Consider the following 21,381-nt stretch of genomic DNA (forward strand, 5'->3'; position numbering starts at 1 on the left):
TGGGCAGTCAGAGAAGACGGTGGTGGGCCAGTCGGAGAGGAGCGACGGTGGGTGTTCGCCGGATCTCCCGCCTCTTCTTCGGCTGGAGAAGAGAGAGAAGAAAAGAAAAAAAAAAAAAACTAAAATCCGTTTTCAGCTGAAAATGAAAACGTGAAAATGAAAACAGATTTTTTTCGTTTTCAGTTTTTCACAAAAAGACAAAAACATTTTTGTTTTTGTTTTCTAACACAAATTCCACCAAACACATTTTTCATTTCTGTTTTCAATTTTTTGCTTCGAAAAATGTGAGAAATGAAAACAAAAATGCTAACAAATAGGCCCATAAGGGAGCGTATGATTTTCATATCCTTATTATAGTGTCATCAAATTATCTCTAAATTATAACTTAGATTATTTTTATAATTATCCCTGAATTATGTATCTTAATTCAAAACGCCCTTTGATTTTTTAAAACGATTGAAAACACTCACTAAGATATAGAAAATGGTTTAAAATGCTCCCTCCATCCAATTTTGTCTATAATATTAATAGATTTGTAAATTTTAAAAAAAAAAAACTCAACTACGTTATAGCCGTTCACCCCCTCCCCTTCCCCGATGGCACCACCACTATCCCCTACCAGCGACCCAACCCACCTCACAACCACCCCCTCGACTCACCCCACCCCTCAATTCAGCAACCAATCTCCCATCTCGACGACTAGAGTCGTTGTCGCTGCTTCGGCATCGTCGAAATTAGATTTTTCCTCTCTCATCTCTACTCATCTCGTCACCGAGTCTTAACCAATTGTCGTATTCACTGATGATGATAGCGTCCTATTATCATATCTGAGACCTTCGTGAACAGCTGAGGGTGCTACAATTGTCAATGAACCCAACTCGTAGTATGAAGACTAGATCGCCGAACCTTCCAACACCGCGCTGAAGTCCATATCTTATGCTGTCAGAGAAGTCCAATTAGACCACGAGGGGCCATGGTGGATGAAACCCAAATCTCCTTAGGTTGGTTGGTTTAAGAGATTTCATTTAAAAAAAAAGAAAATTGAGCAAAATTAACCCATTTAATGGTCTTCTCTCAAGTAGATGACAATAAGGCCCCGTTCACTTCGCTGATTCGAGTTTAGAATGCGAGTTGAGATGTGATTTTATGTGAGAGCTTTTTACTGTAGCAAAAAAGTTAGATGTGATTGTTTGTGAGAGCTTTTTACTGTAGAAAAACTCAAATTCTAAACTCGAATCAGCGAAATGAACGGGGCCTAACTGTTGTAAATTTGAATTATTGATAAACTCAAACAAGACAAAAATAGATGAAAACATATCGACACTGCTCATCTTCAATGGCTCTAGTATGAAGATTGTTCATTTTTATTGGCTTCGACAATAAAGTTATGAGTAGAATATGAATAAGAAAAATCTCATTTTAATAAAATAGACATTTAACTAAAACGTAAAAATATTGGTCAATTTTTAATACAAGTGAATAAAAAAGTTTCATCAAACTTAATTTTCTCTTTTTATTTTCAAATTTTATGTTTTCTTATTATATTTAAATTAAAAGAGTATAAAAGTCATATTATGTATTTTTCAAATCTTTTTTTAATTGCCACGTAGGTACTTTCGTTAGCTTTATAAATAGAGTGGATGAAGAGAGTTATTTGAACCATTTTGTATGAATTGTGAATTGAGAGGTGTTATGAGCTATTTTAAAAAATTAAGGGACATATTAAAATGATATATGTGTAGGGATAGCAATTTATGTTGGCGGGTCGTGTTCGTGTTGTATTGACTCCCTTAATTGATACGAATAGGTTTGACACGAACACGATCCGTTTATTACTTATGTCAAAATATAAAACCCAAATACGATCTGTATATTAGCGGGTTGATACGACACGATACGAATAACCCGTTTATTAAATAGGTCATAAACATGTCGTGTCAACCCGTTGATTACCTGTCAATCCGTTTATAAAATGGGTAATAAATGGGTTGTGTTAACCTATTTCTAAACCAATTTTTGAACATGTTTATAAAATAAGTGATAAATGGGTCGTGTTAACCTATTTCTGAACTTATTTTTAAACTTGTTTATAAAATGAGTAATAAACGAGTTGTGTATTTGTGTTACCCAAATATGACACGTTTAATTAATGGGTTATGGCGGGTCAATTACAGGTTGGTGGGTAAACTTGAAAATAACACGTTATTTAATCGTATTTCACGGGTTTAACCTGATTTTAACCCGTATTTATTTATGATAAATCCAAATCCATTAATTTCGTGTGAATTTTGAATTGTATCGTCGTATCTCTACCCAGATTACCTGTACGTGGACATTTATAAAATTAATCCTTAAACTTTTATTACTTTAAGTCTTGTTTACTTCACATATTTGAGTTTTCAATTCAAATTAAGATGTGATATTTTTAAAAAATTTTTTATTATAATAAAAAAATTAAATATAATATTTTTTAAAAAATTTTTACTATAAAAATCTAAAATTAAAAATTAAAATTTCACTGCATTAATCACAACCCATATGTCATTCAGACAGTAAAACAAAGTAGTGGGCCGCACACGTTACTAGACAACTACTGTTTTAATTTTATAGGAATCGACATCAAGTTGAAGTCTGAACTGCCCACGTTTTCCTCGACTTTTGAAATTATTGTCCACCGACGACGCACCACGTGGAACGAGAATGAGATAGCACATGGAAATCCACTGTTCACATTTTTCTATTTATTATTGGTTCTAGAGATTTCTAGTCTTCACAAAAAGTCTTGGGGAGCCCCTTCTATAGTTGTATCTCACTTTTGCTCCAAAATCGATCTCAAAGTTGGTTCATTTTTCATTATTCCTCCTTGTTGCTAAAACTCACAAGTTGGACGATACTCAGTCATGGCGGCAATCAAGGTCCACGGAAGCCCACTCTCGACCGCCACGCAAAGAGCTCTGGCCACCCTTTACGAGAAAGACTTAGACTTCGAGTTCGTCACTGTCGACCTCTCAACCGGCGCTCACAAACAGGAACCTTACATTTCCAAGAACGTAAGCGCAATTATAAGAAGTTTATAAAAGGAGATATTTTTCTCAATTATCTTCTTCTTTTTTTGATCGATTTCGTATCTTTAATGTCCTCGGTTTTGGTGCAGCCATTTGGTCAGGTTCCAGCTGTTGAGATTGGAGATTTGAAGCTCTTTGGTAAACTTCTGACTCTTTTTTTGGTTTATAGCCGCTGATCTAAAATATCATGTTATTTTTTCAAGAAGAAGATACAGAACGGTGGTCTCCGCCGTCGTCCGCCCTCTGCCGGCGTTGAGGGGCCCGACCGAAGTGGTGGTTGGGTTCGTGCCGCTATGGGAGGGTGGTCTGAGGGCCTTGGCGTGGGTTTGGCCGTGGTGGGGCTGTGATGGCTCCTGTGGTTGGTGGCTGGAGTTGGGTGATGAGGACTCTGGGTGGCTGGCGTTGAGGGATCCCGTGTCTGCGGATCCCGGCGGCGATTGTTATCCGGTTTTGTGTTTATTACCTTTTTTTTTTTTTTTAATAAAAGCGACGTTTGTTCGCCCTCACGTTGTAATAAGGGTGGTGGTCTCTAGTTTTTAGTATCCGGCATGAGGCGGGTGTATGTCCATTCATAGGGTGGTTTTGATCTAGTTAGAATCTGTTTTAGGCTGCGTAGATGTCTCCATAAGTGGGGTTTATGATGTGTCCCTCCGGATTCTTATTTGTTTGGGAGGGGGTTTTTATTTTTTTTCTGTAGAGTTTTTAGTGTGCTCGTTTGTAGTATGCAGAGGTAGTTCCTGTCGTCGGGTCTCAAGTATGCGTTTTACGGGTCAGCGGATAATGTTTATCAGTTTTTCCTTTAATGCATTTCCTCTTTTTTAAAAAATAAAAAAAAGCAAATATTGTGTGAATAGAACCGAATCTGATGAAAATAATAAGGTTTAAAATTTTCCCTTATTTGTTTGTTTATTTATTTATATACTTATGAACATTAGGATACCAATAATATTGCGTTTGATATTTACAATCCGATGATTTGATGAAATCTATGGTTTAAAACAATGTAATATATTATAAAGTTATACGTATTGTTTGTTCTATGGTACTATTTCATTTGTTCTATGGCACTATTTCATTTGTTCTATGGGTACTATTTCATTGGATGAATGTATATTGCTACAACAAAACTTCTTTCCCTAAATACAAGACCACTTTTTGCAAATGCAGAATCAAGGGCAATCACGAAGTTCATAGCCGAAGAATATGCAGACAAGGGAACACAACTAGTTCACTCCGAGAAAGAGAAGAAGGCCGCTTTGTATGTTTGGCTGGAAGTGGAGGCTCATCAGTTCGAGCCAGTGGCTTCAAAACTGGTGTGGGAGTTGGTCTTCAAGCCGTTGTTCAAAATTCCTACCGACCCGGCCGCGGTGGAGGAGAACGAGGCGAAGCTCGGAAAGGTTCTTGATGTGTACGAGAACAGGCTGTCCAAGGCCAAATACTTGGCCGGTGACTCCTTCACCTTGGCTGATTTGCACCACCTTCCCAATACAACACTCTTGTTGGGCACAAGTTCCAAGGTGGTCTTCGAGAGCCGTCCACATGTCCAGGCCTGGGCGGCCGATATCACGGCCAGGCCGGCTTGGTCCAAGGTCCTTGCCCTGAGAGGCTGAGAATGTGCTGCATTGTGCTAGTATTGTAGGGACCTATGGTGTTTGGTTGATTCTCAATAAGCCTGTTTTCAAACGGGCAGTGTTGTTTGAGTTTGTCATGATCCATCTCTTATCAGTGATTTGGTTATTGATATGCTTTTGATTGGTCGTGTTGTGTTATTGTCGCCAGTTTGGGTGTTCCATGATTGTCCCTATTTCTATCTATGAATCGGAACTTTCTTTCCATGTTTGTTCCTTTTTTCCTTTTTTTTTTGGGGTCTTCAATTTCAACTGCAATGATGAGAACAGGTAGCGATTCAAAAGGCCATGGAATGAGAGTAGAACCAACAAACCAGAGGGATTCAAAGTCATACACATAATAATTAAAAGTATAATATGCGTAGACGTATTGTATTTTCTTATTTTTTAGCAATTTGCAAGTGTAGACAAGCTCCTTGAAGATACTGGGTCATCTTTTTGCTGTCAAGAAGTAAGGAACAGGGCCTAATAGTAAATTTGTGAACATTGCATGTGGTGAATAGGGCAAAGGATCAATTGTTTAAATATTTGTCTAGTTTAAACAAATTCCAGATCAAGTTTGTTAATGAGGAACCAATCATATCGAAAAGAGGCTTGATTTAACCGTACTTATTTGATCAGGCAGGAAAAGTTTTTATAAAATGTGATGACTTATGATCCCTTTCTTGGAGTGAACGTCATCTATAGAATTACTTTTTCCACTTCATAGTCAACTTATTACTCGGAAATGGATTAGTGCAAGCATCATCATTTTCTTTATTTTCCATCTCATATTTGCTTTTTTGTCATTTGACTAACATTTTCTTAATTGAATGGACTATTGATTGGAAGCTTTGACAATGCACCATGTAATACGCAATTTTCAAAAAAAACACTCTTAAAGAGCCAAACCAAATAGTGGACAAAGGTAAAAGAGCCGGTCCCAATTATAAGAATGGAAAATGATGTTTTTGAAAAATGATATTTATCCCGATAGGAATAAAACCTCATAATGATAGGTCTCACCTATTTAACGGGACTCACTTTATGTGAAAAATGAGATTTTAACTCCATCGGGATAAATAAATATGCTGTGTTTTTAAGTAAGAGAGCTTGTAATCCTCCTAGCCAAAAGGGGGGAAAATAATGAAAGAAAGAAAGAAAGAGCTAAGCTAATTTTCTCAATATTTTCCTTGGAAAATCCAGTGTTAATCTTTTTCCCACCAAATTCGAGTTATGGCTTGTCTTTAGGATTAATAGCCCAATTTCTAGTACATTCCTGCAAACACATACATAGAAGGGAATCCAATATTTTTATGAATGTAACTATGCCAGGGATACTTTTTAAGTTTTCAAGACCTTCCCAAAACCAATCCCACGTGTTTTGGTTGGTGGCTTGGTGCAGCTATTTGGTCTAATACCAGTTTTTGAGTACAGAGATTTTAAAGCACTTTGACAAAGTTTTTACTTATCTCTCAAGTCTCAACTATCAGTTTCACATGAATTAACCTACTTTGACCCGGTTTATTATGATATGTACACCTTCTCATGTGCAGAATCAAGGGCAATTTCACAACAAAAAGCCAACGAGTATGCTAAGGAGGGAACTGAGCTATTGTAATACAACTCAAAGAAGCAGCAATCTTGTTAGTCTGGTCAGAAGTGGAGTCATCAGTTCAATCCAGTGGCGGTTAGACTGACCTCAGAATAAGTCTTAAAGCCAATTCTTGGCATGGGAAGCTCAGAACTTGCGGTGGAGGAGGAAAGTGCACCAAGTTAGGATGGATTCTTGGTGTATACGAGAGTCGACTGGCTAAGTCAAAATACTTGGCAGGAGACTGCTTCAGCTTAACAGATCTTCTTAAATCCCTCGTTACACTACTTGATGGGAACACAGCTGTTGAAGTCCTGCCCTCCTGTCAATGCTCAGGCAGCTGAAGTTATGGCAAGGCCTGCTTGGTCTGAGGTTCTGACTGCCATGAAAACCAGACTTTATGTGGTGGCTAAAACATAGCTAGTCAAATGTTTGTCTTCAATGATCGATGGAAGTTAGATATTTTGTGTTTGACATCCATCTCCAGTGCCAAGATTCACGCTTTCTGCAATTCATTCAATAAGATCATCAGCTAAAGTCCGCCAATCCTATATGCACCGCATAATATACTTGAAACCATGAGAGGAGCAATGGCACAGTTATATGATTCCAACCGACAAAGTACTTTTTGAATCTGTTTTGAAAAGTTCCTAAATTACCAGTAAGAATTCTATATGTGATGCGGACACATATCAAAGAAGATGCAGACATATTTTAGAAAATGATATAGAAATAAATTGGGCTTCATTGGAGATTTGATTGGGGTTGATTGGAGAATGGAATATGATTGATTGATGAATTAATTGGGATGATTGATGATTTGATTTCTGATTATGTTTTTATTTATTTAATTTAGAATATTTACATTCCTGTTTTAGTCATGTAACCAGCCTATAAATTGGCTGCTTTGGTACTCTAGAATTCAGACTTGAATGAATAAGAAACACAGTATTCTCTCTCTCGACTCCTTGTTTCTCAATCTCCCCATTTTTCTGCTTATTTCTTCTCTTTTCTCCTCTTTCCCCCTCTTCTCTCATCTTCTCTTTCTGGTTCTACGTCAATATGTTTGTTCATACAGTACTTATATGCTGGTCGATTATCAAAATACTGGGCAAGAAGTGACTATTCCTTAAATCAAAGTTATCAGATAGCTGTCTAATGTCCAACATCAAAAGCTGAGACAGGGAAAAATATCTGGAACATTATCAAATACTTTTCAGCTAATTTGAAGGACAAAATTATTACTAAAGCATCAACCCTATCCTCAAGTTCTTGCTGCAAACTTTAATATGTAGTATGTTTCACCTGCAATAATGAAACTCACGGCAGAGGTAATTCTCATAGGCCAATCAAAATCATGACATGTATACCTTTCAGCAGAACTAACTGGCACAAGTTGTTCACGAGGAGCTATGCATTCTCCAAAGCTGATAATAACTATCCCTTTCTGTAGTTGAGAGGGCCTCTGCCTTAATTTTTGAAGATGAACATTGATGAAATAACATGACTAATTTTGCTGCGAACAATCTGTCGCATAACGGAGCAATCCTATCAATCAAGGGTCTAGAAACAAACATACCCCACAACAGTATAAGATTCATACACATCGTATTTAAACATTTAAATCTGCGATTCAACACTATACACATCCCGATTAAAGAAACGGACTAACCTCCTCTAAGCACAAATGTAAAGGTAATGGCTATGCTACAAATTGATAAACTGATTCATTGGGTTCAAGTTCCACAGAACTACAACCCAAATCTTTCTTAAGGCCTCTGTCTTTCATCATCCCTCTGACTTTCTCAACATCATCCCATCTTCCCATTTCTGCATACATATTGGAGAGCATTACATGGTAAGCAGCATTTTCCGGTTCTAGCTCAATAAGCTTCCAAGCAGCAAACTCGCTTAAGTCCAAGTTCCCATGAGCTCTACCACCAGCCAGCAGTGAACCCCATATAGTTTTTGTAGGCTCGTGAGGCATTACTTTCACGCATTTGAAAGCTTCTTCAAGGCACCCAGCCCGCGTTAAGATGTCAACCATGCAAGCATAATGTTTGACACTAGGTGAAAATCCATATTTCCCATCGACCAAGGCATCAAATATCTGTCTTCCCACATCTACTATGCCCGAATGACTACAAGCACACAACACTGCCACCAAGGTTACTTCATCCGCTCTAAACCCTTCTTGCTCCATTCTGTTAAACCACCACACAGCCTCTTTCCCACTTTTAGCAAGAGCTAGCCCTTGAATAACCGCATTCCACGTAAACGAATTTCTCTCCTTCATGCTTCTAAAAACCGCCAAGCCCTCTTCTATTCTCCCGCATTTCCCATACATATCGATCAAAGAAGTCCCCAACCTCACGTCCAACTCCAATCCTTCTCTCCTCACAAAGTCATGTATCCAAACTCCCATCTCAAGCGCCCCCGAGTTCGCGCACGCAGCCAGCGCATTCACCATAGTCACGCGATTTGGCACCACACCAGCGTACTGCATCCGCTCAAAAACAACCAGCGCGTCCTCGTACCTCCCACAATTCCTATACCCCATGATCAAAACCGTCCACGACACAACATCTCTATATGGCATTTCGTCAAACACCTTGCGGCACGAACCCACGTGGCCGCAGGACGCATACACGTCAAGCAGCGAGTTTCTCACGTAGATATCGCCGAGATGTCCAAGTTTGACGACATGGGTGTGCACGCATTGGGCGTGTTTCAACTCGCGGGAGTCGGACAAGGACTTGAGGAGAAAAGGGAAGGTGTAGTTGTTGGGAAGGACGTTGGTTTTTTGCATGCGGATGTAAATGGAGAGAGGGATATGATGACAGGCTTGGGAGTGGGAGAAGGCTCTGATGAGGGAGTTGCAAGTGAAGACGTGGGGTCGTCGGAGTTGGGTGGAGAAAAGGATGTGGGCAATGTCGTTTAAGAGGAGTGGAGAATGGGAGGCGTTGATTATTACGTGGTGGGCGATTGTGGTGTCGTTTAGGAGGTTGTGGAGGATGAGTTGGGCTTGGATTTGGCGGAGGTGGGGGAGAGAAGTGGAGGTGTTTAGGAGGGAGAGGATTCTGGTTGTGGTGTTGTTGAGATGGGGGAGTGGAACTGGTGCCATATGTGATTTATCCACTGTTTGTTTGTTTGGCGTTGGGAGTGGGGAGATGGGAAGGCGAATGTTTCGTTTGGAGACTGGTCAGCTCGTCCAGTTACCGATTGTCCGTGAGAAACTATAGAAAGCAAGAACTCTGCTACCAAAAAAAACAAAAGAAGGTAAACAAAAACTATAAAATGCGCATCCGGGGAATCGAACCCCGGTCAGTACCGTGGGAGGGTACTATGATACCACTACACCAGATGCGCTTCCATGCAGTTGGCGGATCTAAATTTATATTACTAAATTTGTAACCATAATGCATTATATTTTTCGTCTCCTTTCTGTCACTTCCTCTCTCTCTTCTCTCTCTCAGTCGGCCAGTCCCAGCCCCGGCGAGCCAGCCACCTCTCTCTCCCCCTATTGCGAGCCAGCCCCCCTCTCTCTCCGGCGAGCCTAGCCTCGACGACGCAGCCACCGGCGGGGACGACCCCCCCCCCCGGGGGGGCCTAGCCTCGACGACGCAGCCACCGGCGGGCACGACCCCCACCCGCGCGGCCCACACCATCGCGCTCTGCTTCCTCTCTGCCCCCGCGAGACTAACCTCGTCGCGACCCATGCCCGTCTCGACCCAGCCGCCATCGCAAATACCAGTTCGCCTATCACGGTAAAGATCTTGCTTTGACTCCTTATTTGGATTCGTTTATTGATTGAGCTTTTGATTAGTGTTTCGACTTGGATTTTGCCGATGTTTGTTGTGAAAGTTTACTGTTTAGTTATTCTTTTGAGTGGATGGAAATGGGTAGGAGTTCGTTGAGTGATGATTACAGATTTGGTGGAGAAGAAAGCTGATTGTTTGTTCTGCATTTCTTTTTCTTTAAACAGATTATTTGAGTTTCTTTTATAAATGTTCTTTGTATATTTTATTTGGTTGGTATATATGATACTGCTTATAGATTTGGTGAAGAAGTAACTTTGATCTGGGTTTATTTGTTCTGCACTTGTTTGCAGACGATCTGGGTTCTTTTAGATTGAATTTCTTCATATCTGGGTTTTGATGGACAACTGATCTGTAAATTTTGGAGGAAGGAAGAGAGAGAGAAAGAGAGATTTTTTAGATTTTCGTAGTTTTAATATATTTAAGAGAGATTCTACGGTCCGTGTATGGGTAGGTCATATTACTTTTTAATTTTTATGTGATTTTATGCGTATCTGACGAACCTACTAATATGTTGATGTACCGGAAAACCTCCCTATATTTAAAGCATTTCTTAAGTATGTTTTAAAAAAATTTTGTTTCTAATGAGAAAGGTACATTTCACATTTTACATCCCAAAAAAAGTCTTAGGGTACCAAAAAAGAATTTTTGAAATGTTAAGGTATCCACATGAAATTATCAAAATTGTTTGTGCGATTTTCCAAACATCAACTTCTGAGAGGTGCTCCGCCTTTTCCTCCGTCGTCTTCCGTTCCATTCTTAGCTGGGGGCACCAGAGGTTCAATCGCTCCCTCGATCGAGGTGGGCATCGATCCTTTGCACGCCCCGGCCTCGGCCTTGACACGTATGGTAATCTTAGATCGTCTTGGGAAAATCCCATAACACAGAGTACCAAACTTATATTCAATATAACATAAAGTATCAAAATGGAATTTTTCCTTTTCTTTTCCCGTGTCCAAGATGCACAGTTATGCAATCGAGAGATCGATTGATCTATCCATATAAATATTGTGGCAAAAAATTTGCAGATCTATATATCAGACACTCCAATCGTGCTAGCTATTTCATGTTTTTAGTTAAAATGCATGATGATTTTTAGCTTTTTTAGTTATAATACAGAAAATGAAATAGTTAGCCACTCCAACCATACTCATTGTTTAGCAAATTGGCCAATACTTGGAAGCCACTCACTCACTTTTGATTGATGATATTCTCTCTCTTGTAATTTTCCAAAATCCTCTAACAGAGCACGAAAATCTAATTGAAGAAGAAGAAGAAGAAGAAGAAGAATGAGAATCGTGGGACTGACCGGTGGAATTGCATCGGGCAAGAGCACCGTCTCCGGTCTTTTCAAAGCCCACGGCGTTCCAGTTGTCGATGCCGATATTGTCGCTCGCGTACGCTTCTCCTTTTCCCAATTTCTCTTTCCATTTCATCAAGCTATAATTTTTCTTTTGGCAGAATTGGTTGCTTAATTCGCAGAAATTAGCACAATTTTAGAATTTCTCACCACCATTTTGCATTCCAGGATGTGCTGAAGAAAGGCACTGGTGGCTGGAAAAAGGTGGTGGCTACATTTGGAGAGGAAATTTTGCAAGCAGATGGAGAAGTGGATAGGCCTAAGCTTGGCCAAATTGTGTTTTCTGATCCAGGGAAGCGTCAACTTCTCAACCGGTGAGCATATACTGAAGGCATTTTGGGCATTTTGTTGCACATGAAATATATTCTGAAGGCATTTTGGGCATTTTGTTGCACATGAATTTTCTCTTTTTGATGCAGAACTAGATTGGCCTAGACTTAGAAGTTGCGTTCCTGTTGTACCTCCGCCAGTTTTGAATTTTGTTCCTTTTCTCATATAGGGAATTAATGATTGATCTCTATTTTTCTGTTTAATCCAATATATGGTATGAATAGTTTATTTTCTCTCATACTCTGTTCGGAGCATAATTTTTCAATTTGAGTTTGAGCAACAAAAAAAACCTGAATTTTGCCCATGTAAAGGTTTATGTAGTTCAATGAATTCTGTTATTTGTTAATGTTGCGATTTGCTTACTGTAAATTGTAAACTTCATGCAATTTTATGTTAATGATCACCATTTTAACTGTTTTTCAGTTTTTCTTGTTGTCTTAAGTAGATTATGGAATCCTACTTTTATTCTCCACTGACATCAATTTATTACTTGCCGTTTGGCATAAAAATATTCTCAAAGTTGAGATAATATTCATATAGATTATTGAGTCTGCCTCGTCATTCATCAATATCACGGTGTGTTGATTCACAATCGACAAACCATTCCTAATAACAGAGGCGTTGTGGGGAAAGAATTAGTACGGTTTGTTATGTCGAAGTTCTGATACTTGGACAGATTTTGACCTACACAGGTCCCATTTTTGAAATTTTACTATTTACTCTTTACTCCAAGTGGCCAGAATATTCCTGGTAATAAGCTATGAAACAATTTGCGGAGTGTTATTTCCCCACAACAAGTTCACGTGGAATCAAGTTTCTGAATTTGATTATTGTCATCTTACAGGCTACTTGCTCCTTATATATCTTCTGGAATCTTTTGGCAAATTTTCAAGTTATGGATGAAGGGTTCAAAGGTGATCGTTCTCGACATCCCTCTGTTGTTCGAAGCCAAGATGGACAAGTGGACAAAGCCTATTATTGTGGTGTGGGTTGATCCTGAAACACAGCTTCAGCGACTGATGGCACGAGACGGATCAAGTGAGGAAGATGCTCGAAACAGGATTAATGCTCAGATGTCTCTAGATATGAAAAGAAGCAAAGCGGACATAGTGATTGACAATACTGGATCACTGGACGAGCTAAAAGAAGAGTTTCAGAAAGTCTTACATGAGGTAACTAGGCCCTTGACATGGACTGAATTTTGGCTTTCCAGGCAAGGGGCGTTCTCTGTTCTCATTTCCATTATTATTGGAGTAGCTGTATGTAAATCATTTTATGATAGTTACGGTTTGTAACAACTATAATAGTGACGCACAATTGCTTGAGATTTTCTTCTCAACCTGTCTGCAGTTGACGTGTTAAAAAGTGTATGTTCTGAGCTTCGGAATAGAAATGGTATTGTTGAAAAGGTTAGATTTTGTGTTTGCTAGCAGCGATGAATAACGAGTTCTCTCTGCTTTTGCTTTTGCTGTTTGAGATCACGGTTCATAACTTTAAATTCCTAAACTATATTTTGAGAGTAAAAGTTGAATCCATCAAGCAATTTTGTGGTACTAATTTGTTGGCTTGCTTGACATTCTGCTCAAGTAGCAACCTTTCATATTCTCGGAAGTCCACTGTTTTATTTCTAGCAAGCTACTCAACTTTAAAATAAATAAATAAATAAATAATACTAATAAGAGTCCCTCTGGATGTAAGCAACTCCTCAGAATAATATATACCCACTTGATGATTTTGTTAGCAAATGCATAAAGTTTATTTCGTTGATCCATATCTTAATTGGCTTGTATTATCTTAATTTGTTTCTTAATGATAATGTTCTTTCCTTTCCCCGAGTGCCAAGTGCGTAATCATAAGTCACTGCAGTGCTAAAGAAAAAGCCAGCTCAAAACCATTGGCTTCCCTAAAAGTGCGAGATAAGTGAATCGAGCTCCATTATTGCTTTGCTTTGTTGATATGGATGTTCTTGTACTGACATGTATACAGGGACTCTTATCACTGCATTTGACGCAGCCTTTCCAGTTGCAAAAGGTATAAAATCCCATCTCTAATGTTCAAATAATCTTCAAAGAAATGTGCCAATTGACATTGTTTAATGATGATACTATAATCTTTTGTTCTTTTTTCCTTCTCTTCATTTATGTTGTATATATCAATTATCTACAAAGATGCAAAGATGCAAAGATGTGTTGCCTCCATATCATCAACCGGCCGTCGTTTTAATGGAAAGCTGTTTTGTTCCGCATTAGGACCAAAGTTAGGAAGGATTTGCATGCCATTTCTTTATTTTATACTTTTACAGATACATTAGAAAAATTCCAACATTCATAAAAAGCTAGCTACATACAATAATGTTGAAAAATGGTTCAACTAATAGGCTAGACTAGTATAGTATATTTTCTCCACAATCATCCCCAAATATCTATTTTGTGCGGCTATCCATACTTCACAATTTCCAAACAAATTGGAATCTGACCTTCCATTAAAAAAGGGGATTTTTTTTTTATTTTTATTTTTTGGAATTGAGACTTTTATTTAAGGTTTTACTAGATTGGCTCTTTTTTTTTTTTTTTTTTTTTTTTTTTTTTTTTTTTTTTTTCCATTTTAGGCGCCGTTAATTTCACCAATTCGAGCTTTACTGCAGTAAAAAGCTCTCAGAAACAATCACATCTAACTTTTTTGCTACAGTAAAAAGCTTTCACATAAAGTCACATATAAACTCGAATTAAAAACTCGAATCAATGAATGAAACGGGCTCTTAATTCCTTTTAGTTAGATGTCAGGTCCACTTTGCTTGCTTGCTTCCCTTCCTATACCGAAGAATCCATTGCAAGAGTAACTGTAATAAAGTTGTACCGAATTTCAGTTCAATAATAAATCAATTCACAACCAACATCCTTATGTCTTGCTAATGGAAAACTCATCACGTATATATGGAAGTAGTACTTGCTGTAAATTAAAAAGGCATAGAATTTGAATAGGGCCCAGATTTAGTTGTATCTTAAATCCTACTAAGTTTGGGCATTCATTTGCTATTGTCCCCAATAAAACACAAATCTACCAACCACAACCTAACAAAAAAAAAAAAAAAACTTGGCCAATTCCATTTGTGTTATATGTGCATCAGAAATTTGTTGAAAGTCCATACAGCATTGATGGCCATTAATCTTATACTTCTTGACAAGAAATATGCATGGTTGCTTCCATTACATTTTCATGGTACACAGGCGCATTGATTCTGAATTGGCTCCATTTTTTCCCCCCTTTTCATGGTGATTTTCTAACTTGATCTGGAAGTGACAATGTGATGTCAGAAAATACTCCAATACAGTTTATTCTTCTAGGTATCTAGTGTTAAATATTTTGCTTTTATATGGTAGGCATATGACCCACCAAACGTGAAAGGGGAAATGCCAAGGAAGTTGCAATGGTATTTTCTCACTCAATTTGTTCACAACTTTACGCTTCTTCTCTTCTCTAAAGCATTGTAAAATAATATTGGGAGTAGTTTACAACCAAAAAAAAAAAAAAAAAACGATAATTCGATCTCCTAGAGATCTTGAATATGTTGTGAATTATCTAAAAAAAACGATAATTTGATCTCCTAGAGATCTTGTATGTTGTGAATTATCTAAGATTAGAGTCTGACAATATGACTTTAAGAGAACATTTCTGTTTACGTTTGAGTAGTCCTTTTAATAACGCTTAATATAGTATGCATTATGCTAACGCTCCCCTTCTCGCAATTTTTTTTTTTTTCATTAGAAAAAAAAAACAGCATATGTAAAAGATAAGAACGCCAACCTGTAAAAAACTGAAAATTTAGAGAGTGATTATTGCACCCTATTCTGTGCAATGAAATTGTATTGCACTATGTATTGCTGCACAGGCTTTAAGTCGAACCATCAGCCAGAACTCTAGCGCTTGTTTTGCATGCTTGTTTTCCAAAGAGAATCGCACTCTTAGTCCCTGTCTTTTTGCCTTTGATTCTGTTACATATAGCTCCTCATGACGCTACTTAATAGACACTTCTCAATTTTTGTTTGTTGTTTTTCGTCAAGGCCATTTAGTTTGTAGTTACACTAACCAGATGAAATCTTCCAGGCCAAATACAAACAGCCTCCTGATAATGACTTAATTGGGTCCCATAAATCATTCTGGGAATAGATTTGGGGTCCTCCAGAGACAAAATATCAGTGTCAATTAAAAAAGAAAATCATGATGAGTCCATGACAGCCGTGTGATCAAACATACGAACTACAGATTTGAAGATCCTACAAAAGCTGATGATAAATTAACTAGGGGACCCAAAAGTTCCTTTTTCTCCAGTATATATCACTGAAATGATCCCCAATCAGAATGTCAAGGTTCCTTGTCAAATGATGATTGGAGGAAATCATGTTACACAAAATTTCAAAAAAATAAATAGACAAAAAAAACATAGTGACGTGGCCAGTTTATGAACAGTAATATACCTTATTTTCTTTTTTGATAAGTATATACCTGATTTTCGTTATTGAACTAGATTAATAATTTCTTGGCTAGGTTGTCCACGCACAATTCCTTACACAGATCACCTCATTAAAAAAATCGACAATATGGCATGAAAAAATGCCATATGGATAGAGTTTTGTTTTATTCCGTTAAATTTGTATTAGATTATATTAATTTTACATATTTTTATTTTGTTGTGGTGTTGATCATATCTCTAATGTTACCATAGAAAGCCTTTTTTTTTTAAAAAAAAGTTTCTTTTCGCGGGTTCGAATTGTGTGGATTTAAACTTATATTTGAGTTTTTTGTAGTTCGAACTAAAACTTAGGTAGTGTAAGATCTAAACAGAGAATAAAGTTTAAACCAACGTTTGGTTACATTATTAAACCTATGAGCTTTTAAAAAATGTGAATAAAAATAGTTGGTGGAACTTTTGAGTTGAGTTTTGATCAGTAAATTAGGTTAGAACCTCAAGAATTTTAACGGGAGAGAGTAAAGTTGAGTTCTAACCTTTGGTTTTAGATTCAAATGGACCCCAAACCTAAACCTAAATTCAAATTTAAAATGTTATAAAATTAAACGAGATTCAAACCACAATTTAGGTTCAAATCCTCCACAATCCTCCAATCAAACAGCCCCAAAAAGTAATTCCTACCTGTATGGTATTATATATATCGGATTTGAACTCATATTGTAGTTTGGATTCAATTACTGATCATAACTTTTGTCTTCTTGGGACAATTTTGGTTTATCACCATGCATATGACGATGCATGATTAATCTTGGGAAGTTCTATAGCAAAGTTTTAGATCATAATGTTTTTTTCTGCGTGATAAAGAAGTTAATTAATTTTGTTCATGAGGTATACTGATTTACGAATCATGCAGCCTATAGACGTTTGTGATTTAGGAGCCTGCAAGCAAAGTGTCAATCAAAGTGAGTTCAAGACAAAACTTAATAAAATAAAGAGAATTTCAAACTTAATGGCTAACTTTTTTGACACAAATTTTAAATTTAATTGGTAAATTCAGCTTAATTAGTTTGGTAGTCATGGACCCTAGATGGTCACCAGACTTGGTCACATGTCATGGGAGTTGATGTGTCATGTTGGCTGTGGCTCACTGAGAGAGGGATGACGTGGTATCCAGACCAGATGCTTTTGAGTTTCTCTCTCCTACTTTTTTAATTCCTCCTACCCTCCTAGCTCCTCGTCTTCTTATAATTTACTCTCTCAGTCCCCTAATGTCATTTGCTTATTTATTCCCTCCCTGTGGGGGAAAAAAAAAAAAAAAAACAGAAAAGATCACCGAGGAACCAATCTCTCCACTAACTTCACCACACTCACTTTCTTTAGTTTCTTTCTCTCATCATGGCTAATTCTAATAAACCACCCGAGGAAGCTCCTCTAAAATACCAGGTTTTTTATAGCCTCTCATACATATATATATATATATATATTTTTTTTACGTAGCAAATCTATTATAAAAGTTCTAATGTTTTTATTAACAATCATATATCGAGTCTTTTCTCACGATGTTTCTTGATTTACAGACATGGGTGTTGAAAGTCTCGATTCACTGCGAAGGTTGTAAGAAGAAGGTCAAGAAAGTTCTTCAGAACATCGAAGGTATCATACACACTGCACACACATATATATGTACTATATATATATATTGTTCATGAGTTTTTTTACTATTTTTTTGAATGATCGATGTCGTGCGTTTCAGGGGTTTATACGACGACCATTGATTCTCAGCAGCACAAGGTGACGGTCACCGGGAACGTGGACGCGGGGACTCTAATAAAGAAGCTCTTGAGATCGGGGAAACACGCCGAGCTTTGGCCGGAGAATAAGCCCGCAGGGGAGAAGAAAAAGTCTGGAAAATCGAAGAACAGTGCTCAGAAACAGAAGGACGGCGACAAGGATAATAGTATTGTTGATCAAGATGGGGCTACGGCTGATAACGGCGAAAAGGCAGACAACGCCGCTAAAAACGACAGCGGAAAAGATGCAGACAGCGGCGGTGGAGGCGGCGAAGACAGCGACGACAAAGAAGACGGTGAAAACGATGACGCCGGCGGAGAAAAGGGTGGTGGTGGGAATGGTGCTGGCAAGAAGAAGAAAAAGAAGAAGAAGAAAGCTGGAGGCCAAAGCGGGAATTCCGGTAATGCAGGCGCCGGCGGCGAGAATCCAGGGGATGCTCCGGCGGCAGGTGGAGGGTTACCTTTGCCGGCAGGTGCACCGGATACGGGTCCCACCATGAATATCGGCCCAACAGTTCAGCATGTTTTCCCCTACCCACCGACCTATTACCAACCGGCTCCTCCTCCCTCAGTGTACGGACTAAAATACAATACGACGTACCAAAGCCCTAGTGCTTCATATTTCGCTCCGAGCATGCATGGGAACATGTACTCTCATCACGAGATTTACCCGGCGCCTGATCACGTCCACAGTTACAGCGACGATGACGATGATGAGGAAGTTGGATGCTCAATTATGTGAGAAACTAAAAGTACTATTAATTGCGACGCGATGGGATATTGCAAATTATGTGCTTAGTTAAGAATTAATGAGAAGGGTGCTATACGTAGAATATATTACTACCAGCATAAAGTGTAGTACTAGTGTGGGTGGAAAGTGGGGCTGATTTTGTACTACTGAGAGATGAGAAGCAACTTTAGTGTGAAAATATGTGTGAAACTTAAAAAAAAAAAAAAAAAAAAAAAAGGAAAAAGGTTGCGTGGTATTAAGGTGGTTCTTTAATGGGTTTATGGAGGATTGTCTTTTCTAGCCTTTTTTTTTTTGTTTTTTTTTTTTCACGAACTTTGTGCTTGCTTAAGAAGGACAATAGCCTTGTAATGTTTTGTTGATTGTAGGACCTAAAAATGCACCTTTTCCTCGCACTCTGATGTGTAAAGTAGATTTTTGTTTATGAAATCTCTCTGCTTTTCTTAAAAATGACATGCACTTCGTTTTAATAAGAAAAGCATGTCATATTGGAAAGCAGTTCTTAATCGCATATAACTCAAGTATAGTTCTTATACTTAAAGTATATATGGGAAAGAGAACGCGACAATAATGCAATAACAAAAATTATCAATAAATAAATAAATAAATAATGCAATAACAAATAGTAATTTTCAGGAATATATAGGGGTAATTTCCTTTATTGATGCTTAAAGACATCTTTTTAGAAAGCAACAAAACATGATCTCTCTTTGGTTGAACGTACGTATAGCTCTCCTTGGATATATATATATATATAATACTTATATATATTGTATGTGCTATATACCTTTGCCTTTTCTGCTCTTTGAAGAATGTAAGCTAGTCGTGTCCCACTTTGGATTGAAAGCTGCATGGTCTTGTAGCTTTTTTCTTTCTTTTCGAGTACCCTCTCGCCTGGGGACCAATATACCTTGAAAAAGACTGTTCTACCTTGAGTCCTTAATTACTATAACAAAAAAACTTAAGTGCAAGGGAGTAAATATAGAGACCGCTATATACGGATCAATTAAAGAGAGGAGATATTATATATATATATATATATATGTGTGTGTGTGTGTGTGTGTGTGTGTGTAATAGTAATATATGCATATGCATATGTATATGTGTACGTATAAATATGAAGCTTAACAATTTGTGATCCTCATGACCTTGCCTTTTTTCCATTGTAGAATATCCATGAGGAATTATACCTGATCTTGAGAATTTCTACACTTTATCTAGCTGCCAAATATTCTTCATCAAAAATGGAAACATCATGTCCTCAAACTTACAAGTTCATTCCCTAGCTCAACAAGACGAGACTGCAGGCTCAAAGAAAGGAATTTTTTTTTTTTTTTTTTTTTTTTAGTGTTGAATATCATTTCAAGTAAATTCTAGAAAGCTCCATATATGGGTAAAGAATCTAAGACACCGGTCAAAGATACACTTACAATTGTAATTATTCCTACTTTTCCAACTGTTTTAATTTTATAGCTCTCTACATATGTATAGCATCAACTAATTAATAGTCCAATCCCGTCATTTTTATTCCAATTAGATGCTTTAAAAAACCATTTTTTTCAACTTTCTTGTGTATTGGATAGCACCTTTTAAGTGCAAATATGTAATGATAATATGATATAATTTATTTGGGCCCTCCCGCTTGAGTTGTTCGGTAGGATCTAGAAAGGCACACCAGACCTATACAAATTATCTTCTTTTCCAATAAAACTAGAAGAGAAAAGAGAGAGAGAGAGAGAGAGGAAAAAATAAAGGAATGGCGTAATGGGCGAATTTCATATTTAAGTACTGGCCAACTACGTTGTGCCCTTCAATAAGTTTTGTCCTGATCATTTCTAATTCCTATTCAAGGTTGCTCTGTACGTGTAATCATTAAGTGCAACTTTTGGGTCGTGTTAGCTTTGAAAAGAAAAGCCTTTGAATGACAGATGGACCATATATTGTCTCCTTTAAAATTTTGTCAATAAAGAAAATATAAATTTTCGCAATGCTGAGATCACCAAAACACCATAAATCATGTAATTCACTGATCATAATTTATATAGCGTGTGTGAGAGAACATAAGATCATTTCGATGGAGAGACACAAAAATATATATGGTGAGTCGAGATCGACAACGATACTCCAAAAAGACAAATTCAAGCTGATATTGTGTGATTGTTGATGTTGAAATATATTGAAATGAATTGGGACGGTAAGTGTTGTACTATTCATTTTTGTAAAGAGCAAAGAATGAGAAGAGAATCTTATAGTGCAAAAGCAAAATGAAGCTCATAACATGTTCATCCTGTTAACATGTGATAGGATCAATTTGAGGTCGGCGATTGGTAGTTCTATACTATGAATGTTCCTGTCTTCCGTCGATAAGAAGAGGGGGGATTATAACCAAGTCGTTGACGAATTAACTTTTGTGGGTCATACAATATTCTTCTTTCAGATACTTTTTTTGGTGGTCCTCTTTCTTGTATTTGTTATTAGTAATTCAAGCTTAATAGCAAGAGGAATGAGAAAATTCTCTTTTTCGTATATTATTTAACAGATTTGAGTAACCATGCAAAAAACCGTAAAGTATAGACAAACCATGCAAAAAACCAAATAGTA

At 37.6% G+C, this 21,381-nt stretch overlaps 4 protein-coding genes and 1 non-coding gene across 5 annotated transcripts; 3 read left to right on the forward strand and 2 right to left on the reverse strand.

Annotated features, from left to right (window-relative positions):
• Positions 1-2,756: 2,756 nt before the first annotated feature.
• Positions 2,757-4,898, forward strand: LOC21392421 (glutathione S-transferase F8, chloroplastic). Its single transcript, XM_024161959.1, has 3 exons — positions 2,757-3,050; positions 3,155-3,203; positions 4,233-4,898. Exons 1-3 carry the CDS (start codon positions 2,901-2,903, stop codon positions 4,673-4,675), a joined length of 642 nt encoding a protein of 213 aa, XP_024017727.1. The 5' UTR covers positions 2,757-2,900; the 3' UTR covers positions 4,676-4,898.
• Positions 4,899-7,853: 2,955 nt separating this feature from the next.
• On the reverse strand, positions 7,854-9,505 carry LOC21392422 (pentatricopeptide repeat-containing protein At5g56310). Its single transcript, XM_010092497.2, has one exon. It carries the CDS (start codon positions 9,388-9,390, stop codon positions 7,969-7,971), a length of 1,422 nt encoding a protein of 473 aa, XP_010090799.2. The 5' UTR covers positions 9,391-9,505; the 3' UTR covers positions 7,854-7,968.
• A 59-nt stretch (positions 9,506-9,564) lies between these two features.
• TRNAG-CCC lies at positions 9,565-9,635 on the reverse strand. The gene has a single exon. It is a non-coding gene; the product is annotated as a tRNA-Gly (tRNA).
• A 245-nt stretch (positions 9,636-9,880) lies between these two features.
• LOC21392425 (dephospho-CoA kinase) lies at positions 9,881-13,187 on the forward strand. The gene is made up of 4 exons (XM_024161948.1): positions 9,881-10,033; positions 11,331-11,481; positions 11,613-11,758; positions 12,619-13,187. Exons 2-4 carry the CDS (start codon positions 11,374-11,376, stop codon positions 13,067-13,069), a joined length of 705 nt encoding a protein of 234 aa, XP_024017716.1. The 5' UTR covers positions 9,881-10,033; positions 11,331-11,373; the 3' UTR covers positions 13,070-13,187.
• A 4,366-nt stretch (positions 13,188-17,553) lies between these two features.
• Positions 17,554-19,065, forward strand: LOC21392426 (heavy metal-associated isoprenylated plant protein 36). Its single transcript, XM_010092501.2, has 3 exons — positions 17,554-17,685; positions 17,820-17,895; positions 17,996-19,065. The coding sequence occupies exons 1-3, from the start codon at positions 17,638-17,640 to the stop codon at positions 18,772-18,774; spliced, it is 903 nt and encodes a 300-aa protein (XP_010090803.1). The 5' UTR covers positions 17,554-17,637; the 3' UTR covers positions 18,775-19,065.
• Positions 19,066-21,381: the final 2,316 nt, after the last annotated feature.

The sequence above is a fragment of the Morus notabilis genome, unplaced genomic scaffold (assembly GCF_000414095.1).
Source record: "Morus notabilis unplaced genomic scaffold, ASM41409v2 Scaffold650, whole genome shotgun sequence".
NCBI lineage: Eukaryota > Viridiplantae > Streptophyta > Magnoliopsida > Rosales > Moraceae > Morus > Morus notabilis.